Source organism: Mycteria americana, chromosome 7 (assembly GCF_035582795.1).
Source record: "Mycteria americana isolate JAX WOST 10 ecotype Jacksonville Zoo and Gardens chromosome 7, USCA_MyAme_1.0, whole genome shotgun sequence".
NCBI lineage: Eukaryota > Metazoa > Chordata > Aves > Ciconiiformes > Ciconiidae > Mycteria > Mycteria americana.
Window position 1 is genome coordinate 10652702 of NC_134371.1, and position 20210 is coordinate 10672911.

General features: G+C 36.1%; 1 protein-coding gene across 7 annotated transcripts in view; it reads left to right on the forward strand.

Moving 5' to 3' along the window:
• The window catches only part of ATP11B (ATPase phospholipid transporting 11B (putative)), a 73587-nt gene that overhangs the window by 38458 nt on the left and 14919 nt on the right, over positions 1 to 20210 (forward strand). For 5 of the 7 annotated variants that reach the window (XM_075506954.1, XM_075506955.1, XM_075506950.1 and 2 more), the window contains exons 17-28: positions 5 to 108; positions 254 to 435; positions 1169 to 1372; positions 1646 to 1799; positions 4649 to 4751; positions 6429 to 6574; positions 7795 to 7854; positions 8159 to 8286; positions 9147 to 9285; positions 12797 to 12862; positions 13159 to 13262; positions 13876 to 14041. In XM_075506954.1, coding sequence (XP_075363069.1) covers positions 5 to 108; positions 254 to 435; positions 1169 to 1372; positions 1646 to 1799; positions 4649 to 4751; positions 6429 to 6574; positions 7795 to 7854; positions 8159 to 8286; positions 9147 to 9285; positions 12797 to 12862; positions 13159 to 13262; positions 13876 to 14041 — 1556 coding nt within the window. Of the gene's footprint in view, positions 1 to 4; positions 109 to 253; positions 436 to 1168; positions 1373 to 1645; positions 1800 to 4648; positions 4752 to 6428; positions 6575 to 7794; positions 7855 to 8158; positions 8287 to 9146; positions 9286 to 12796; positions 12863 to 13158; positions 13263 to 13875; positions 14042 to 17962; positions 18049 to 20210 lie in introns of all 7 variants that reach the window. The other 2 variants (XM_075506952.1, XM_075506951.1) reach the window with 1 other exon arrangement.

The following is a 20210-nucleotide window of genomic DNA, read 5'->3' on the forward strand; positions in this document are numbered from 1 at the left end:
TTAGGGGAAAAGCTTTTATTCACAAAGGGAGCAGAATCTTCCATTCTTCCTCGTAGTAAGAGTGGGGAAATAGACAAAACAAGGATACATGTGGATGAATTTGCTTTGGTAAGTGCATATGCTTGCCCAGCTGATCGGAAGAAAATCCTTCCAGTACGAATTCTGTGGCTTGAAGTGAACAAATTGCAGGTAACACCTTCTTGCTAGATCAGAATCTTGTCTACTCTGAATGTAGTCTTTTATTTTCTCACAGAAAGGACTAAGAACTTTGTGCGTAGCCTACAGAAGATTCACACCTGAGGAGTATCAAGAAATTGGCAAACGCCTTCATGAGGCCAGGACTGCCTTACAACAACGGGAAGAAAGATTAGCAGATGTCTTCAACTTCATAGAAAGGGATCTGGAATTACTTGGGGCTACAGGAGTAGAAGACAAGTATGCAATGGACTTTCTGCTAACTACACTCAAAAACATAGCGAGTTTAGGATTTATAACTGAAGTATGATGCGTGCCATGAAAAACTCTCCCGCCACGACCAAAAGTTGTGTGCTATGCTTGTTTAGAATGTTTACTGCTCTTTGTGTTGAGGAGCATTCAAAACACATGTTATACCAGCTGGTTTTGGCCTAATAATGATGACTTACAGCGTGCTTCATCAGGAGAGATTTAATGTATGTGAAATGGAATAATTGCAGTAAATATTTAGGGAAACGGCTAATTCCTTGGGAAAACTTCTATACCTAGCTACTTAACAAAGCATTCTGCTTGCTTAGTGTGTGTTCGGTAAGTCAGAGGGTGTTTTGTACACTGGAGTGCACAGATGGAGCACTTAGAAGCTTTTCACATACCACAGTAGATAGTAATTGTTGTGGACTGTTTTAAAGCTTCTCAAATGTAGCAATGGTGCCTAATTTAAATTAAGATATGCTTATTACAAATTTTTGATCACTTAGCAGGATTGAAGTTCAGTTTTTGTTTCAAGGCCTTCGTTTTATTGCTGATAACAGAATGTCGTCTGCCAGACTATAATTCTCTGAGAATATATGTAACGTTGGAAATACAGTCTTAAATCATCATGACAGTGGGGTTACAGGAGCAATATGGAGTTAGTGTGAGCTTTTTTTTGTAAAGTGTTTGATTGATTATTTAAGATTTTTCTTGTTTCTAGACTGCAGGAGAAAGTCCAAGAAACTATAGAAGCACTCAGGTTGGCTGGTATCAAAGTGTGGGTGCTCACTGGAGATAAGCATGAAACGGCTGTTAGTGTCAGTTTATCATGTGGACACTTTCACAGAACCATGAACATCCTTGAGCTTGTGCAGCACAAGTCAGACAGTACATGCGCTGAGCAACTGAGGCAGCTAGCCAAGAGGTAAACTACCTGAGATGTCATTATCTCAGTGATGGTCTTCGCTTGGTTTTCTTTTATTTTCAAATTTTATGACAAATCTCTTTGATGTATATGCCAAACACGTGAAGTTGCCTTTTTAGAAATTTGTTTATTAATGTCATAACAGACTTGAAGAAGCAGTCTGTCTAACAGGCTAACTTATTTGTTTATTGTATGGGCAACTGTATAGTTCATAACAAAATTTAAATTTTTCTCTCACACCAATACAAAGCCAACATTTTTTTCCCTGAATAGAATAAAGGAAGACCATGTTATCCAGCATGGACTGGTTGTGGATGGGACCAGCCTCTCTCTTGCACTCAGGGAACATGAAAAACTGTTCATGGAAGTTTGCAAAAACTGTTCTGCGGTGTTGTGCTGTCGCATGGCACCCCTTCAGAAAGCAAAGGTAAGTGAGAATATAATTAGGATTGTCTTGTAGGTATTTTTATCATGCTTTTGAGGAGGCAAGGATTTCTGGAACTGCTTGCTTTGTTTGCCTGACCTTTTTTGTGACCTTTGAATCCTTGTTAAACTCAGTTGATCTGGAGTAGTTTGCTCAGAAGTTTCTATGTGCATTTGTGAAAATTTGCAAGTGGATGGAGAGGAGAGTCAAAATACTGCTGCCCTGCAAGAAAAAGGCTAATCTTTAATCAGCCTCTTGAGTGTTCTGTAAGGCAGTAGCTATCCTGATCACCCGCATGCTTTTGCATTGCCTGTTCCATCATTTCTCCAGACCAAAAAAGCTAAACTGAAAATTCACGAAGCTGTAGGGAAGAAATGTGCTTCTCTAAAGATTTAAAAAATACCCAAGTTTGAGGAGGAAGTAGAAGGGAAGGGAAGCTGACCCCTAGTCTCCAGGGGAGGTTTGCCTTGGTGCTGTCCTCTAAGACCATTTTTCCTTCACGTGTACTTAATCTTACTCAAATACAGATCAGATAAAATTCAAATTCAGAGTTTGTGATTTTTTTTTTTTCTAGAAAGCTAAGCTCTGAAGAGCTACAATACTTAGTCTTTCCTTTTGAAATTTTCTTTCTTCATTTTATGCTTCTCTTCCTTTTTTTTTTTTTTTGACTAATATTCAATTGTATACCTCTATTGGAGTATTTTTTAATTTATTATGCTTTTAGCTTATCTGTATGCTTTAAAGGCTTTTAGGCGTACAAAAGAGGGCAGGCTGTTTTGCTATAGCATGAGTGACCTGTTTTGAGTTTGCTCTTCATGCCTCCAACATTTAGCCAGACTTTTAGTGCGGTCTTTAGAATCACTTCCTTATAAAACTGTTCAGCTGTGTATAAAACTTGGATTAGTTTCAGTAAAATGTTAAAAGGAAGTTGTTTACTACGAGAAAAACCATTTGTTGGATGTGTCCACTTTATGTACACTCTTCTAGCTGAAACTTTTGCCATCCCCTCTCTTTAAGGTGTAGTTATGTGCCTATGTTGTGTCCTTGTTCTTATTTTGTCTTTTAACTTGATTTATAATGTGTTTTGTATTGCCAAGTTTGACAGATAGCAGCCAATAATGCTTTCCTTAATCTGCTGAACAGGATAAGAATTATCTCCATAATTTCCTGTGTTTTGTCATGAAGTACAGTAGAACCTAATTTTGATGGCAGCGATGTTTTAATTTTAAACGCTGAAGTATATAAATCACTGAGACAAATGCTATACAACATGGGAGGGAAGGGTGGGGAAGGAGGTGTATGGCAGTTTATTCTAGCCTTGCATTTGATTTTCTGCTGTAGGCACACTTTTTGTGAGGCTTATTCCAAGGTTAATCTGGAACTCAGCTTAATATTTCCCACATCTTTTCCTTTAATTTTAATGCTTGTTAATATATGGCTAGCAGTCTCACTACTTGTTTTTGTATATTTTATGGCTCAGAAACCTTTTTAAACATCTTTCATGTCAGTCATTCAGAGCTGCTGCTGATTGCTGTATGTAAAATTTGCCAGAGGATTTGTCTTGACCTTTTTGCGTTGATGTTTGTCTGTCTAAATTACCACAGTCTTCGGTACCTTATGAGGACTGATCTGGGTGACATACTGCAGCCTTGCTACCTCTTTAAGGCTGCTTACTGAGATCTAATGCTAAATGTACTTGAAATAATTACCTGTCAGGAATGGGGAACCTTTAAACTTGAATATTAATACCTGCAATTAGGGAATATATTCCTGCAATCAGGTGGATTTCTCTGAACTGTGGACTGTATTTAATAACAGTTGTGTTCCTCATGTGAAGTGAGTTACCCCTCCTATGAATCAATGTACTGACACTGGCAGCTAGAACTCAATTATTTGAATACAGTTGTTTGTGTCTTATGTACCTCATGCAGTTGTTGCTCTGTTGCTATTTCCACTTTGGGTTTTCTGGAACTTCGGGGGGAAAATGCAGTATTTTTTCATAGATAAATATTTTAGTTTTTAGAAAGCCTTCTGGATCTGCATTCACATCTTTACCTCTGCTGCCTGTTTACAACTGAATTAGTAAAGCTTCTACCTTTAGTTAGAGCTCTCTGGGAGGTTAATGAATTACTACTTCTCCTTAACCAAAAACCTCATCTAACTAACTCCTCTCTATTTAGAATATTGTTGGCACTTACATTAAAGATCTGTTTCCTTTCTGGGAAGAGCAGGCTACCACTGCTGCTCTTTTGAGGATTTTAGAGCCTTATATGTAAACAATTTTTTTCCTCTTTTGTCATATCTTCTGTGACTTTCCAACTGAGAATACCCATTGGTGACAACGAAGCTGCTTTAAAAATAAACTGTTTTCCTTAATAAAAGCATGTATTGGTATTTGAGCTAATACATTGTTTTTTCAGATTCCTCTTTTACACTGATTAGTTCCATTAATTGAAAATGTGAAGAATCTGGGCATGTCTAGTAAAGGGCATTAAATCTGGATTACTCCCTAAGTAAATTTTCAGTTCCAACTTTTACTTGAACTGTTTTGTATGGTAAAGCACCAAATTAAGAGTTGTAAAAGAACATCTAAATAAGAACAGCAAAATAATCTCAAGGCAGGCATAATATTTAAATAAGGCTTGTGCCCCAGAGCAAGCAGCTTTTCTAAATGAGCAAGGAATTTGCGCATGTGATATGCCAAAGATGTGTTTTACCCAAGCATGCACATTCAGAAAACATATTAATTATATTTATGGGTAGGTAACTAAGATACTTGGGACTTAGTGGCATGGTTTGTAGATAGACTCTCTGTCTAATCTGAAAAAATTCTGCCCTTTTTGTTTTTCCAGGTAGTGCGACTGTTAAAAACTTCTCCAGAGAAACCTATAACATTAGCGATCGGTGATGGTGCTAATGATGTGAGCATGATACAAGAAGCACATGTTGGCATAGGTAACTTTCTTTTGTCAGAAGAGATAAAGGCAAATAAGGTGCAAATTTTAGTAGAGGATTAGATCATGAATAGTTTTTAGAAACAGATAAACTTCTAATGTTTTTGCACCTGTGAATGACAGGGTGTTAATATGAGTCATCTATTGTAGCAGACTTTTAGTGAAACTTTAAGGCTGTTTGCTTTCAGAAGTCGTAGGTTTATTGTGTAGTCTACCAATAATCAGAGGTCCTGCTTAATGCTGTTTTAAGAACCGCAGAGATTCTCTGTAACTAGAATCTCAGAAGTACTCTGCTTCACATGTTGGAAGTGAATATCTCTAAATTCAGACATTGTCAGGTTCTAAGTTACTGTGTAAACCTTGACCTTTAAACCTTTCTTTGTACTTAACTGCCACTGTTTGCACCACATCTGTATCACTGTAGAAATGCCCTTTGTGTCTAGTTCGTCTTTGAGGAGAAGGCTTTCATTATATCTCTTGAGAGACTGTTACTGATTGGTAGTTTTCTCCGTTTATATTGTTTTCTGTTACCTGGCCAGGACCTTCTTTAAACCTTTTTTTTTCTGCTGTGTTATATAACTGAGTACAAAACAAAACATACATACAACTGAATTGGTACCCATCACATAGTGTTTTGGTATTTCCTTCACTGACTTTGTTGGATGGTGTTTGTTACAATACTGAATGCTGAAGGTTCTTACATAAGGTATTGGTACATCAGGATATCAATCTGTCACCCTTTGTGATTAAAAGGGTGTATGTAATGTTTATCATTTAAATCATGTGGCCATGATTTTTAAGACCATGGCTATAGTCTGCTTGAGAAGGTTACAGGTCAATAGCAAATGATGCTTTTATTCTATAGCTAGTTCGTCAACTAACTGAAGCTTATTAAAAATAAAATTATCAAAGTTTTTATTGTAATTTGTAGCATATTAGACATTACATGTACGTTGGTCAGAACTAGTAAGTCTTTTCCATGGAGGGTGATGGGACCTTTAGACTTCTTCCCCCCCCCCCCCCCCCCAAAGCAACCAGCACTTTAAGTGTCTGGTTTTCAGGAATCCTGGGCCACTTTTCTTCTGTAAAAGAGCATTTTGTGTTCTCTGTGTATGCTTATCCTAATCTTAATAATAGTTTTTAGAAATGAATTTGTCTTCAGATGTGACAAATGACAAGCATTGTCAGCCCATCAGATTAAGTAAACTGCTATTGTAAGAACAGCATTTCTTTTATTCTGCTGTTGAGTATAGGTCATGTATTATTCCCAGAAAGTACTGTAAGAAAAACCTCTCTGAAATAAAACATAGTAAGTAAGTGGATAATTGATGATGGATTGATAATGGTTTGCTTGGTTTGGGAATTTTCATTTTGTATGAGCGTCATTATTTCTATGTCTTCCCACAAATCTTTTCTTAAGCATTGCTTACAGAAAGAGTCTTGTTTGTTTGTTTTGTTTTGTTTTTGTTAATTGAATCAGTATCAAATGAGCAGTTTCCCTTAGTTGTAAGTGTCAGGAATAATGCCTTCTTTTGGAACTGAAAGTTGCTGAAGTCTTTATAATGTTGAAATGGAGGAAAACAGAACTGTAGCTTCAGATGTATGTTGGTGGGTTTCTTTAAACTTTATTTTTTGTAATGTTTAACCTGTTTTCTGTTTGGTTTCCCAAATATTACAGGGATCATGGGCAAGGAAGGAAGACAAGCTGTAAGAAACAGTGACTATGCAATAGCACGGTTTAAATTCCTCTCCAAGTTGCTTTTTGTTCATGGACACTTTTACTATATTAGAATAGCAACCCTTGTACAGTACTTTTTTTATAAGGTAAGTCTTCAAAGAGTGCCAGTGAAGTTCACAGAAAAATGTGTAACTTCTTCCCAGCAAGAAATTTATTTCAGATCTAACATTTTTGTTTGGAACAGGTTAAATAATCTCTGTTCAACCATGCTGTCTGGGCTGTATTTTTTATATTTTACAACCAAATGCAGTAGTTTGACTGTGAAATTATTTAGTACTTCCACCTAGAAATAAGTTTTAAATACCACAATGAGTTTGCCTAGGCTGAGAGGCAGACATGTTTACTCTCTGAAAGCAGTATTACTAGCTTGAAATTAAATGCATTCTTTAGCAAGATGTAAAAGCATAACACTTTTTTTGTTGATTGATTTAATATGAACCAAATCCATTCATCTTTCTTAAAAGGAAAAAGGAGCACAGGAGGTAGCTGAGGGAGGGAAGGAAGGGCCTGCAGAAAGTGTGTGGGGAGAGAGCATGGTCTTTGCGGGCAGGCTCACCTTAAGAAAACGTAACAGTCCCAGCTTCGACTTAAGAAATCCTGAGGTGAAACACTGCAAGGGAAGTAAGCACCAGGGACGGAGTTATCTCTGGATACCTCTCAGATGCTAGAAGGAGGAGTGGAGGGGGACGGGCCTGGAAGCTCAATCGTGAGCTGGGGTGTTTGAAATGCTAATAATGTGTTGGGGTTTTTTTTGTCCCCCCTTTTTTTTTTTAACTTGATCATCAGTTTTGATAAGAAGTCAAAATTCACTGTCTTACTTGAAATTTATCTGAGATTCTGGCATTGGCCACCAAGCCACTTTTTATCTTCTATTGTTTGCTTTCATTTGAAGATAACAACATGGCGTTAGGTTTTGGTTTCTGTTTTGTCTACTCCCAGGCAAAAAGCTCACATGAGCAGGGCACAGGCTTTCTTGAATGAAATGTGGAAACTATTTTGCAAAGAAATTCTTAAAAAGAAACTGAGGGGAAAATGGATGGATTTCTCCTCCTTTAATACTACTTGTACTCCTGTAATGAGATGTGTTCATCAAGCACATATAATTAAGTTTATATTTTTCAGGTTCATTGTCCCGAAGGACAAACAAAATACACTCTCAAGCAAAGCATATTGCTTCACTTTGCTAAGTAAAATGCTTTATGCTCTCCCTGTGTATTTTTACCAGCTTGTAAGAGTTAGCAATTTCTTTTAGGGTTCTGAGGCATATACTGAGGATTAACTATTTGCTTTACTTTTCTTTTTTCAGAATGTGTGCTTTATTACACCACAATTTTTATATCAGTTCTTCTGTTTGTTTTCACAACAAGTAAGTATTGGATGCCTTGCATCTTGGTAAATGTGTATGAAACACTGAGGGTAAATAAATAAAAAAAATGGGAAAGAACTACACAGGAGCAGCATAGATTTTACACTTAACAAATATCCAGCTTCATTTTCTATATTTGATACCTTGATGTTACTAGATGGTTATGTGAGTATAGCTTTTTTTCTAACTATAAATTCATGTAATTAATGATTTGTTGCTGCTATTGGTGTTCTAATAAATTTTAATAAATATAAACAACTTTTTTCTTTACAAGACTCAAAATAATTTTTGTTTCCATTTTCAGACACTCTATGACAGTGTATACCTGACTTTGTACAATATTTGTTTCACCTCCTTGCCTGTCCTCATATACAGTCTTTTTGAACAGCATGTGCATCCGCATGTATTACAGAGTAAACCTGTGCTCTATCGGTATGTATATCTTGCATATATTGCCACAGTAGCACATCATTTAGAACAACAGTGGCATCTGCAGAAGTCTGAACTTGCTATTACGCATTCCTCCAGTATTTTTATCAGTAATTTATGCAGTTTTTAGTAAACTATCTTGACGAGGAAGAACTGCAGCTACATAGTTTTCATCCTAAAAGTTACTTAACATGAGTATTTTAAGAGAAGTATCTTGTTATGTCAATCATGTTAAGACTGGAAGAGAATTGAGCACGTGGTCAGCTTACATGTAATGGAGGAGAACGCTGCCAATCATGTAGGAGGTGAAAATCACTCAGACACGCAAATGAAAGACTAGGACACTATGGTTAGGGGAATCACCTCAAAAAATGCTTTACTAAGAGCGGAAGGGATTTCTTGTAGAATTAGATGTCCTCCCAGTGGTAGCATGTTGCACTGCATACTGCTTTTTGGAGAAAAAAGTATGTATTTTTGTAAAAAAGAGATGTCTCTTAGATGTTTCTCTTTTCCTAAAGGTCTTTTAAGCAGAACAAGGGGCAAGAATCAGGAGATGTCACTTTTTTTCCTTTTGCAATTCCGCCTCCAGGGAGAAGAATTCTAGTTTGTGCTGTTCTGCATTTGACCCATTAGAGACACCCTTGCCATGGGTGATCCCTGCGTAAAGCAGAGGCAAATCATGAGAGCTCAGAGTTCTTTTTTTGCCCATGATTTATACTTTTTTTTCATATGTCAGCATTCGTTAAATGTGTCTTGGTGCATGAAAGTTACATTTATTCAAAGCAGTAGCAGTCATACAATGTGAATAGCTGATGGGTTATATAAAGACAATCTGAAATCCAAAATCTGTTTTATTTCTGCAGAGACATCAGTAAAAATGCCCATCTGGGGTTTAAACCATTTCTTTACTGGACCATCTTGGGCTTCTTTCATGCATTTGTTTTCTTTTATGGCTCGTATCTTCTAATGGGAGAAGACACATCTCTGCTGGGAAATGGCCAGGTACACTATCATAAGAATTATTCTACCACTGTATTTTTGGTGATATTTCTTAATGTTTTTTTGAAAAATCCTCGTGTCAGAAAAATCTAAGATTTTTCTTTTTTTATTTTTATGAACTACATAATTACCAAAGATGCTTTGCCAATATTCATGTATGCTCTCAAGAGTAACATTTCTTAGTATGGAAACTGTAAGACAGTCAGAGACTGTCAGAACAACTGTTCAGAGACTGTCAGAAAGCGTATGTCCATGAAGAACATATCTTTCAAGATGATAAATGCATTATGGTTGTCTTAAGCTTTGTCTTATTTTGTATACTGTCTTTGTCAAAATCATATGTCATAACTTCAGTAAATGAGGATTTATATTCATTCATTCAAAACTCATTTTGAGTTGGACTTAATTGCAGCGTCAAACAATGGCTTCTCTTTAGTATCTGTTATAAAATTAGGCTTAAATCTGAAAGTTGCCAAAAGTCTTAAAGCTTCTCCTGAAAGAAAATGTATTATTTTAATTACTCAGATTTTTAAAAAATTAAGTGGTGTAAGCTGCTTTTAAATTATACTTTTTGTTCAATAAATGTTTTTAGGACAATAACTTAATGAAATCATCAAATTCTAATTTGACACTTTCTATTTTAAAGAAGTTAAAGTTAAAAGGAAAAATCATATCCAAAAAACTCTCAAGCTTCGATGAAACCATTACAAGTCTCATTTTCCCTGGTTCTGAGTTAGTTAACCCAATTTAGAACAATTAGATACTGGTTTTTCTCTCATAAAACTGTTATGGATAGCAATGCAAGAATACATTTGCTTCTCATTATGCCATTCTTACTACTGACATTAAGTGCTTGCTGATTCTCGTGTAGCGCTTGGTAGAGTTGCAAGTTATGGCACAAGGTACAAAAATAGCATCATTCTGTATTCACAGTGGTTACCTGGTGATAGGGAGTGGGCATGAGCTCAGGAAGTTTAGCCAAAACAAGGCTTTCCATGTAATGATGTACAGACAACGGCCAGAATTGTCTTGAGTGACTAAAATCACAGAGCATGTGAACTGGTGGTTAGCATTCCGGCAGAGAAAGGAGCAATAAAGGGGGAGTGGTGCAGCTAGCTGGAGTGCCTATTTCATTATGAGATGTTTTATAAGAACGTTAAAATAGTTGTGCTTTAGACTAAAATGTCTGTTATAGCTGAGGTATGAGTGTGTCCTCTCTTGTCATTTGTTACAAGCTGTGTGACACTGAAGTTCTTGTGCATTGGTAAAGGACCTTCAGTACTCTTCTAATGAAGTAATTTTACACTATGAATCGGTGCGTTTCTGTGCATCTGTCTTAGTCGTCAAAGCTCCTCACTTCAAAACTGCTTAGTAGATGTCCACGAGGCAGGAACAGACTTTTTTCATTGTATTTAGTAACAAATGTTTAGTTAGGGGAACAGATTATATTCTGTAAGTCTAGACCAGGGTGTTCATGTAGACTTTATGGAGAAGGTTCTTTTAATGGTTTCTTGTATAATTAACATAAAGATTTTTTAACTATACTTAGTGAATGAGCATACTGGAAGTAAAGCTTTCAGATGCCCTTTGGCTTCTCATGTTTTCTGTGATATGACTTAAAAAAAGTCTTAGAATTTATTTGGAGTTAGTCTCTACCTGTCTGTGTTTGCTAGAAGTTGGTTATTGGAACTGGTAGAACTGTGTGTTGCAGTAAAATATCTGCAGTGCATGAAGTATGTTGCAAATTTAATGTGTGCCTGAAAAAGCCAAAGTTAAGGCCAAGAGAAACTCGTGTACTGCTGAAGTCCTTTCTTGTAAGAAGTCTTCAAGAAGTGATCGCTTTGTGTGAGTGTGTGACACAGGGTACTATCAGTGCATGGCCTCACATTTTCATTCAGTTCTCAGTCTGGAGCAAAGCAAAATAGAAGAGGTTGTAAATCATTTGTTAATGCTGGTGGTTTGTTAGGCATACCTCAACACATTATGCAACAACTTGATCTTTTAGTTCTTTTTTCTCCCCCCCTTTTTCATGCTGTGCATGTCGTCAGATATTGAAACCTAACAGGCAAATGGTAAGAGTTTAGAAGAGGAGGAGATACAAAATATTGTATCTGTTACTTCACAGGATTAAAAGATGCAGCATCCACAGTGTAAATGTGTTCAAAAATAAAATGGTGGCAAGAACCTGTTCACGTTTTGCATTCTAACTCTGTGACCATTGAGAGCAGTGTTAGCAAAGACACTTTCTTTCACAGGTCACTCAGGAGCATTAGTCTAATTTTACTTCAAGATTATTCAGCAGTTAACAGCAAGCGTGTTGCTTGTTTAAACATTACTATTGGTGTGAAAAGTAAATAGAAGGCTTCAGAAGACGTGTTATAACAAATATCTCTAAAATTATCAGTAAATCCAGACTCATGGCTGCCTCAGTTTTGTGCCTTGTGTAAAGATGAGAAAAGCAGTTGTGAGATCTGTTATCAGACTTGGGATTTTTTTTGTCAGAGCTCTGTAACAAGGACTACAACTGTACGAATCCTAGTTTTGTGCCTCTGTGCTGTACTAACAAGTCAACTCTAGGATGACTTTTGATTGCCTGTCTGCATGCGGGACCTTTCTTTTTGCTTGCTTAGTTTGCTATCGGTAAATACAGAGTTGAGGGTTTGGTCATTGTTCAGTATGTCAGTGGCAAAAATAGCTACAAAACAGCAACGTCTTCAGTTTCCGCACCCAGACTGCTTACAAGAGCAGAGCAGTTGGACCTGTTGTAGAATGGCAGCGTGTGTCTGAGTAGCATGTGTGTAGATGGATTACAACCTCAGAATCCCTGCTTGGTTGTCAGAGCTGAGATTTTATTGTTGTAGAACTTGTTCAGAGTTTTGATAGTTTAATTTACATAGGCAAGAGAATACAAAAGTGACACATACAGTGTTTTAGAATTGAAGCTTAATTTTGTGTTTATTAGCCTTGAAACAAAGTGTCTTTTCCTTAGAATTTTCTTTGAAAAATACAATGGCACCATTATTTTTGAATTGTAAAATTGTGCTTGGGGTAAAAAGTGAACTTTCAGGTGATGCTGCATGTTGAAAATGATCTGGAAATGTTTAAGCTCAAAGTGTTTTGCACTTATGTTAAAGTGAATACCTTCCACCCAGTGTTTGCTTTCTATTGGATGCTTATACTTAGTTGATCAAATTGATATCTTCATTTTCCTATCATTTCATATTACTGTTTTGGACTTCCTTCATATTTCATGTAGCCTTTGTGGTGATTTGTTTTGAACCAAGAAGGAAGATGACTTGTGGACTGTTAATTTTGCTCTTATCATAAGCTGTAGTTTTTTCTAGTAGTTTGTGTTGTATCCTTCTTGCTTTTTCACAATATTAGTTGTTACAAGCTTATGTCCACAAACTTGTTTCGTTAGTATAGCTGACTTGAGAAGAATCTAAACACGTGAATACGCTTAACTGATTTTTTTTTTTTTTCTTCCATGATTTTTGCCTTGCCGTTTTCTTAGATGTTTGGAAACTGGACATTTGGTACTTTGGTCTTCACCGTTATGGTTATAACTGTTACGATGAAGGTATGATATTATACTAATTACTCTCTGTGTTTGGGTATATAGGCAAATATGTAATAGAGCAATGATTTAAAATTGATTCAAAAGTTATAGAGAAGTAATTGATTCTTGAGGATTCCAGATAAGTGATTTTTATGTTTGGTTTCAATGTTGGTTAAAATTTTTCTTTGTAGTTTTTGTGTATTACAACAATGTTTAGTGTTTGAGCTGGAAGTTCATAAGTACATTCAGACCAGTATTTATCATTTTCTTTGAAGTGGGGGGAAAAAGGAAGTTCATTGAAGTTATCTTTGTTTTAGATGGCACTAGAAACTCACTTCTGGACATGGATAAACCATTTTGTTACTTGGGGATCCATTGTATTTTATTTCATATTCTCCTTGTTTTATGGGGGAATTATCTGGTGAGTGATTTTTTTTTTGTTGTTTGGTTTTTTTTTCCTTTCTATAGCACATATGATAGATGAAGCTATGAAAAAACACTGAAGTATTATGTTCTACCATATTGCTCTGAATTTCTTGGCAGGTGTCGGAAAATAAATTTTTAAATCTTTTAAAAAGAGTGGCCACTCACTTTTGGTGATTCTTTTAGAAATTTGAACAATGCTGCTAAGCTGTGCTGTGCTTGAGGACAGAAATTACTTGTCTCTGACAGCCTGTGATTATAAAGGCATTTTTGTTTTTAAAAAGTAGATAGGTTCCCAAAGGTGCTATGTAATAGATAAATTTTTGCAACAGAAATGAAGACACTGGGGTTTGAGCATGGTGATTGATTTCCTGCAACACAATTTAAAAGAACGTTTCCCTCCAAAGTTTGGTACCCTCCTTCCCCAGAGTTTCTTTGCAGGTCAGTTCCAACAGATTGCTAGATTTCTTCACTGACACCATGCAATTGTAACTCTGCATCCTGAGAGACTTGCTGCTTGATGTAAAATAAGATACACTTGAGCCTGCCTGTGCTGTACTTCTGTTTCTAGAAGTTCCTTTTAGTAATTGCCACTTCTTCTAACTTTTCAGGCCGTTTTTACATACCCAGGACATGTACTTTGTATTTGTTCAGCTGTTGTCAAGTGGTTCTGCTTGGTTTGCCATAATCCTCATAGTAGTTGCTTGTTTGTTTCTTGATGTTGTGAAGAAAGTGCTGTACAGACATCTACAACCAACAAGTACTGAAAAAGCTCAGGTAATGTTATGCTTTTGTATCCACCTTGATTAACAGTTAAAAGAATACATTTGTTAAAATCTGTCATGTGAATGAATTACTTTCCTGTGATATTTAATTATCCTCTTACATTGCTGTCACATTTAATGTGTAAGTGTTCTCATTTCAAAAGATAATTGTTAATTTAAAATTACAAAAATGAGGACACAGTTTTACAAGGAAATAACATTTATGTTTAATTGATATTAACAATAGTAGAATTATGTATAAGGGGGTCACTCAATCTTTTGCATCTCAGCTTGCAACTGTATGAGAGGATCATACTACATGTTTTTGTACTGCATTAAAGATGGTAACTTATTCTCATTTTTGTCTAGGTATTAGAAGCTCTCTCTTCAACTGTAATTGGCACTGAATAGTTCTTAAAATGTGATGAAAACAATAATTTAAAAAATTACTTTAGTAGGACTTGTTTTAATTAGTATTTCTTAAATCTTGATCATACCATATATGCCATGTATTTGATTGTTGATTATGTAATTAAAGGTAATTACCCATGTGGCATTTTTGTAAATTCATAGAAGAGGTCTAAAGATATGCTGTGATAATAGGATCTCCCTTTTGCCTGAGACAGGCTACAAAAACTCCTTGAAATCATTCTGTTGAAATTAGACTGTGTTTTAGGTAAATCTCTTATCTATGTTTTGAGTGTTTTCTTCTCTTTAATGACAGTTATGGAGAGGTCATCCTGACCCATTGTTCTAATAGTTACTGCCTCTGGTTTCAGTTTTCAGCATTTTATCTTTTTATACTTTTTCTGCTAAACTGAAAAGCCTTCTATTAGCAATTTTTTGTTTTATTCATGGTTAGATTTGTGATCAAGCTAACTTTCTTACTGATAAGCAGATGGGACTTGCATCTCTTGTCAACAAGGTTATTTTCCAGTCTTTTAGTCATTCTTGTGTTTCTCCTGTAATCTTCACCATTCCTCAACCTCATCTTGAATTTTGGATTTCACCAGTGGACACAATATTCCAGCACAGTGTACATCAGTGCCAAGTATGGAAATAATGAATCCCCCAGCTGTATTCAGTTTACAAAATAATATACATCAATAACCTGTTATCTTCTACATCTCTTTCTCATCTGCAAATGATTATGTTGGTTTCTTCCAGGTCTTTGATCAGAGGTCAAAGAGCATAGGGTCAAAAAAATGTGAAAGTGCATGAAGAATCCAGTTGACAAAGATATCCCATATACAGTTATGAAACCTGTCAGCAGTTTTTAGTCTCTTTGTGTGCCATACTGATTTTGTGGTGTCCTAGTTGCTTAATTCAAATGACATTGAGCTATGTGCCACACAGAACTCTTAACTGCATTACATCAATACTGTTACCTTTAGCATCTAACCTTGTAGTTAACTTGATGTAAGTGCATATTGATTTACTTAAATTGTATTACCCTTCTAATTTGTGTGTTAAAAAATCCATGTGAGACACTCTCTTAATTTGCCTAGGTTCAACATCATGCTGACAAACCCATTGCTAGCCAGAATATCCCCTTAGTCCCTTCTTAAAACTGGAATGTTAGCTGCTTTTTCCAGTCTTGGAATTTAGTAGCTAAACAACAAGGTAAATAACCACTAGCTTTCAGAAAACTGTTCCACTAGACCTGATAAGACTGTTGACTGCATGTTATCCCACTTTTTGGATTAAAGAGTCTTGATTTAGGAGAAATTCTGTAAGTAATGTTACGTATTTTTTTTTCCTCAAAAACTAGTGGCAATACTTATCAAACACTTCCCTTTCCTTCCTTCCTTCCTGTACATCAGCTGTTTCTATTTGGCAGTGTATCAGTATGGTTGTTGAGGTTTCTCATGTTCCTGAAGTGCTTGAATTAAAAATCAAAACGCCTGCATCTTTTTTCCCTAGCCTTATCCATATACTTCTTGTTGCATTCTCTTGCTTTCTGAATCAGTTCTAAAGAACTTCCAGGTTCAGTTTGCTTCCGTTGCAGTTGCGTCATCAAGGACACAGTCGGACTTACTATTTTTAAGAAGGAATCTTGATGAACGTCTAACACCTTTCCTGTGGCTATAGCTTGATTCATAGCCACGAGGACTTTGCTTTGTGCATCTCTATTAGTCATCTCCCCCCCTTATTTCCATTCTACTTTGCCATTTGACAGTGTCAGCATTAGGGTCTCTTACCAAAATACTGTCTCTTTCTGAAAACACTTAATTCCTGATATTGCAAAGTTGAGGTATCTAAAATCTGATTTGACCAGAAATGCTTCAACAGCCATTCAGTGGTTTCTCTGTGTATGTCTGATAATGAAATCATAGTTAAAAACGTATTTGTGAAAAGAAGACACCTGTTTGTTGCTTTCTTCAGGTTTAAACTGTTGAGATTTTCCCACTTTTACTTTTAATGGGACAATCAGCTCCACTGAATTTCATCAGCTATTCTTGTAGTGAGGAAGTAGACGTAAATGAAGATGACCAGACGACCAACTTAGCGCATTTATTGTCAAGAAGTAACAGAATGTTACTTTCATGATTATACCTCATTACATTGATTTAAAATTTCTAGTAAATATTTTTATTTCCGTTTCAAAGCAGAGGAGAGGACTCTGACTTTCAGATAGAATGAGTTTGGTCCTAAAAGCTAAGGATTTTCTGTGGAAGTCATTCAAAGAGTGAATATGGAACTTCACCCTTTTAAATGCATTTTTCATAGTGTAGGTGCACCCTCTGTATAACTGAATATTTTTAATTACTCATTTTTAATTGTAGGACTAAGTATATTTGCATATTGAGGGAAAGAAAAAGTTTAGTTTACAGTTACTAAGTTTTTATCAGGGCAAGATAAATTGTTACATGAACTAGTCACTAATTTTTTAAATCACAGCTACTTAAGTTATTTGTTTCTGTCCCCCATCATTTAAATTCTAAAATATTCCCAGGAGCAGTGAGCAAACCACAGGTTTCTCAGCTGAAAATGCTTACCTCTATTGTTTTAATCTTTACAAAACTAAGAGCACACTAGTTGTGCAAGTTACCCAACTTAGTGCTCTGAATTCACTGTATCTGTAGGCATCTGCCTTACTCTACTGAGTATATAAGCAACTTGATTTTGTATCTTTTACTTAGTATAAGGTCATAGCATCAACAGTCAATCTCTCTCTCATCAGTTGGATGTTACATTTAGCTAATTTATTCATACGAGAGCAAAGACATTTAACTGGTATGAGACAGAAACACTTGAGAAATTCTGCTAAAGATAAACTTTTAAATGTAAATATTGTCCTGTGACACAGCAACTTAAAAATCTGTCCCATTTTGGGAAGTCAGTATATTAAAAACTTGAATGGCAAGCATGAGTTGACTTTTATAGAGGGATGAGTTTGGTTAACTCTGCCTTCCTTAATACACTTAGGGTACATAGGTGTAATTTTTTTTTTCTGTGTTCCAGTTTTTTTGCTGGCCTTAAAGAAAATCTATCTTATTATGTTTGACTTTGGTCTGTTGCCTTGAAGTAGCTTCTGGGTAATTTCTGACTATAGGTCTGTTACAGAATCATATAGGAGGAAGTGGACAGTAAGGTGAATCTGAATCAAAATATAAATCTTCAGGTGAATATAAATCACAGCACTATTGAGGGCAGAAGGTAATACTGAATAAAGATGTCTGGTAAAGTATAGATGTAAAAGTGTGTAGGCCTTTTTTCTTAGTATGAAAGCTAAGGTACACTTAAGAATGGTCCTACCAAACAATAACTGGCTGTGATGATCCCAGGAGCTGTCCTGAAGGTACCAGGCTTGTGTTCTGTATATGATGTGTACCACTTAAATAACAATGTCTTGTCCTGTGTCTTTCTCTTAGAAAATTACTGCTGCTACTTACTGACATGTATGTTCCATCCCTTCTCTGTCCAATTGTAGATGTACTCCAACAGAGTTGCTTTAAGTGACGAGTTCATCGCACTGCAGCCATTGTCCAGGGCAAGGAATCAGCTGAGCAAAATTAGGTAGAGTAGGAGGGACAGTTCCTCATCAACTCTTATGCATGCTGAAGGTGAACTAACCAGTGCTGAGAGAGATGGGAAGAGGCATGAATATTAGTGGGTTGAGAGGGCAATACCTGTAGTGCAGATTACAGGTTCATTCCGTTTGGTTATTTCTTGGCTTTGCTCTGTGTTTTTGAGCCAAATGCTTCTCCTAAGTAGCATGTGTTGGACGTGCTTTTTTTAGGAAAAAACATCCCTAGCATGATGCTCAACTTTCAGAATACAGATCTAGCTCTTCTTGCATCCATTTTTAAATAATCACAGTTTCTAGCATGGTTATAATGCTTTTAATTTCTTCATCATCAAAATTAACAGTGCTTTTTGCATGTTGGATAATTTCAGCTTCATAAGGCCGTGACAGGAAGGTCCATATATTTCAGGTAGCGATTTCCTGCGAGTTGTTTGCCCATTTTAATTTGCTTTCACTTGTGTTGAAAGGGCAGAAAATGTTTTAAGTTTGGGTGCGTACATACACTTGTGTGGCTAAGGCTTTTTGTGTTTGTTTTGTGCATCTATAAAGTGAGTGTTGTTTGTTTTCAATGTGTATGGATACATAATCCTAAAGGCATTTGGCTACAAAGTCCTAGAAAATTATTCAAAAAAAGATCAAAGCGTACATGTGTCTGTAGGTGAACCATTATGATTCTGAAACTCTTCAAATGCACTTCAAATGTACATGAAGTGCTATCAAATGCTGATTCTCATTTGTAAGACTAAAACATTCATATGCATCAATAAGATCTCAAACAGTTTGATGTTTTATCCCACCCTTATCTACTTCTATATTCTACAGCACGAATTAAATAGTAAATATTTTTAAGGTGACTGTGTAGTTTAAAAACATGCAAATAGGTGCTAGGAGAACCAACCAACCTACATTTTTGGGATCTAATTGCCGTTTGTTTAACTGAGGGAAAGTAGGAGACAGGAAGCTGACATTGTAAACGATTAGCAGAGAATTGTTAGTGGTTAATTGAAACAGATGATACAAGGGGGGGGTGGGGAAGCTTTGTATTTCCTCTGAGTGTGCGCTATTTGAAATGGCTGTTGTGTTTAGCTGTTAGTTGTCCCACTGTGAACCATATCAGCTTAGATTTGCAAACACCCCAGGGGAGTAGTGGTGGGGTGGTTTGGTTTGGTTTAAATTCAGCACTCACTAGCTTTAAAACAGGCAAACTGCAGTATACCTCTTGAATTTTAGTAAACTTAGCAACATATTGGGGAGATTCCTCTGCAAAAGCTTTTACAACTTAGCTTTTAAAATTCTGGGTTTATCAGTGTCCTGTAGATAAGCTACCTTTTTAAAACTTTGGATAAATATATTTCCAGTAAATCTCTGTTTTCTCACTGAATTATTAAAGTGAATTACGTGGCGCATCATATCTACACCAAAGGTTTTATAAAAAAAGATTGTTAAACTTTCCAAAACTAAACACGTTTTAAGGGTTATGCAACTGGATGGTGAAAGAAAAATAAAGCTGTCTAGGAATGCAGCACTGTAGTTATTAAAGTACTAAAACCAGGAGAATGCTTGCTAACTTGAGGGGACTTTCTTCGTATTACGCTTAGGGGTGGGGTTGAAAAAAATGGGAAATTTGTTTTGTCCATGAGTAACAAATTATCATGCAAATCCAATTCTCTTGTATGTCAGAATTTTTACACTTGAGCATCTAATAGTAAGGTACCTGAAATACAAGCACGGAGTGCCTTATACTATATAGTTGAAGTTGTAAAGTGCAACAAGAAAGAACAAGGATTTGGGTTTCTCTACTTCTTTATTTGTAGTCTTCGGGCGAAGTTCAGAAGCTATCCTGTGGATCCTTACCTAAAAGGGTAAAAAGGAAAATCAGTTAATAGATGGAAACTACTCACTTCACTATACTAAATAAAAACTAATTTGGAGTGAAGACCATGGATTAGTTTCTGTGGTGTCCAGGGCAGCTGTTTTCCAAAAGCAGTAGAGCAGAGAAAGCAAGGAAAACCGTAGGAACATGAAAGAAAACAGCTGCTTGGTGAATGTAGCTGTAAGCAGCTAATTCTGCTACACCTCATTTGTACATGCCCACCTAGTAATTGCATCCTTTGAGACTGCAGAATGCATGTAGATTGATGAACAGACTTTG